Consider the following 2,237-nt stretch of genomic DNA (forward strand, 5'->3'; position numbering starts at 1 on the left):
CGAAATGTATCTGCTGAGATATACGTTTTATGAAGAACAAATCTTCATAACAGTGATTTGAAACACACACACACACACACACACACACACACACACACACATAGACACACACACACACATAGACACACACACACACATAGACACACACACACTCATAGACACACACACACTTAAACATTAGTGTGCAGGCACTCATTCATGTTTTGTTGTACTCTCACACACCGATAACAGAGAACCGTAGATGTCTGTTAGGTGGTGTGTGTGCGTGTGTGAGTGTGTGTGTGTGTGTGTGTGTGTGTGTGTGTGTGTGTGTGTGTGTGTGTGCGTGTGCGTGCGTGTGCTTGTGTGTCAGCCACTAATTGGACTGAATTTCCCTGAGCAACAAAAGATCAGGCTCGAAAATTCCAGCTCTGGTTTGTACAGACTTTGCTTTGTTGTCCCTTCGCCTGTTTGTTCTCTTCTAATGCTGTGTTAACAGTTATCTCTCTCTCTCTCTCTCTCTCTCTCTCTCTCTCTCTCTCTCTCTCTCTCTGTCTCTGTCTCTCTCTCTCTCTCTCTCTCTCTCTCTCTCTCTCTCTCTCTCTCTCTCTCTCTCTCTCTCTGTCTCTGTCTCTCTCTCTCTCTCTCTCTCTCTCTCTCTCTCTCTGGTGTCTTTCTTTTAGTCTCTCTCTCTTTTTTTTTTCACATGTCCCATGAAAGGCTTTTTTGCCCCAAACGAAGCACCGTTATCCCAACTGCTCAGAGGCAGGCAAACCCCAGAGGCCAGAACTCACGAGGGACTTCCCTCATGAACTCCCAAATCTCTCTCTCACACACACACGCACACGCACACGCACACACACACACACACACACACACACGCACACACACACACACACACACACACACACACACACACACACACACACACACACACGCACACACACACACACACACACACACACACACACACACGCACACACTGCAGGAGCCTGTTGGATGGCCACAATGAACCCCAGACCTTCAGTGGAGTGGACCGTTGTCACCGTGTCCATCTATGGGATACTTGCCGTGTCCCTCGCTGCTGAGCCTGGACTCCAGCTTTCGGTTGGATTTTTCTGTTGATCCCGAGGCAGCACAGAGCTCGGGGGAAGGATGATGATTGAGCTGCAAAGCACTGAGGATGGCGGAGGCGGTGGCGGGCTTGGCCACGTGGACATACTGAGCACAGAGGAGCTGGAGTGTAAGATCTGCTACTGCGCATACAACCTCGGGGGTCGCAGGCCAAAAGTGCTCGAGTGCTGCCACCGTCTGTGCGCCAAATGCCTCACTAAGATCCTCGACCTGGGTGAGTCGCCTCCATACGTCGTTGTGTGCCCGTTCTGCCGCTACGTCACCAGACTGCCGGGGCAGGCGGTGAGCAGCCTGCCAGATGATTGCAACCTGGTGGCGGCGCTGGCCCTCCAAAGCAGGAACCAGAGGAACTTCCGCTTCAACCAGGATGCGACCACGGAGCTGCTGCTCAGCCCCAGGCACCTGAGCTCGCTGATGGCAAGCAACCCAACCGTGACATCCCCTTCCTCGTCCTCGTCCGCGTCCTCTTCCTCCACCACCTACTCCTCCATCCGGGGGTCCCCTAACTTTGTGGTCATTACCATCATGGAGCCTCCACCGATGCCTGCCTCCAACCAAGACGTCCACCGTCACGGAGCTCACATATCAAACCGGGGCTACCGCGCGTCCAGTCTGGACTCCATGGCGTCCATCACGCAGAGGTGGACCGTGTGGAACTGTGCGGCCCTGCTGTGCCAGACCTCGGCCCGGGCGCTGGTGTGGGTGCTGGGGCTGCTGTACTTCAGTTCGCTGCCCATGGGGGTGTACCTGCTCATCATGCAGAGGACAACGCTCGGGGTGCTGCTGGTGAGCCTGGTCCCCGTCAGTCTCGTCATGATCATGATCTACGGCTTCTGCCAGTGTATCTGCCACGAGCTATGGGACTGCATGCCACCATAATGGGAGCACATGAATGGGCAACGCTTTGCTCGACAATGGATCTCCAGAACTCACTGATGGGGATGTTACTGTGTAACTGACCATGTAAACGCTTCAAGGGCAGAAAGACATGCTCCTTTTCTTTACGGGAGACGAGAGCAACAACATTATGTTCAAATGGAGCTCACAGTTTAGGGCTTTTCATTATTATTAATGTTAATTTGTGCTTTGTTTAGCCGACTAATCACAAGAGAGCTCAAAGTGTC

The 2,237-nt window shown here is 52.9% G+C and overlaps 1 protein-coding gene across 1 annotated transcript; it reads left to right on the plus strand.

The window, feature by feature from the left end:
* Positions 1-1,050: 1,050 nt before the first annotated feature.
* Positions 1,051-1,992, plus strand: rnf182 (ring finger protein 182). Its single transcript, XM_029453611.1, has one exon. It carries the CDS (start codon positions 1,135-1,137, stop codon positions 1,990-1,992), a length of 858 nt encoding a protein of 285 aa, XP_029309471.1. The 5' UTR covers positions 1,051-1,134.
* Positions 1,993-2,237: the final 245 nt, after the last annotated feature.

The sequence above is a fragment of the Cottoperca gobio genome, chromosome 17 (genome assembly GCF_900634415.1).
Source record: "Cottoperca gobio chromosome 17, fCotGob3.1, whole genome shotgun sequence".
NCBI lineage: Eukaryota > Metazoa > Chordata > Actinopteri > Perciformes > Bovichtidae > Cottoperca > Cottoperca gobio.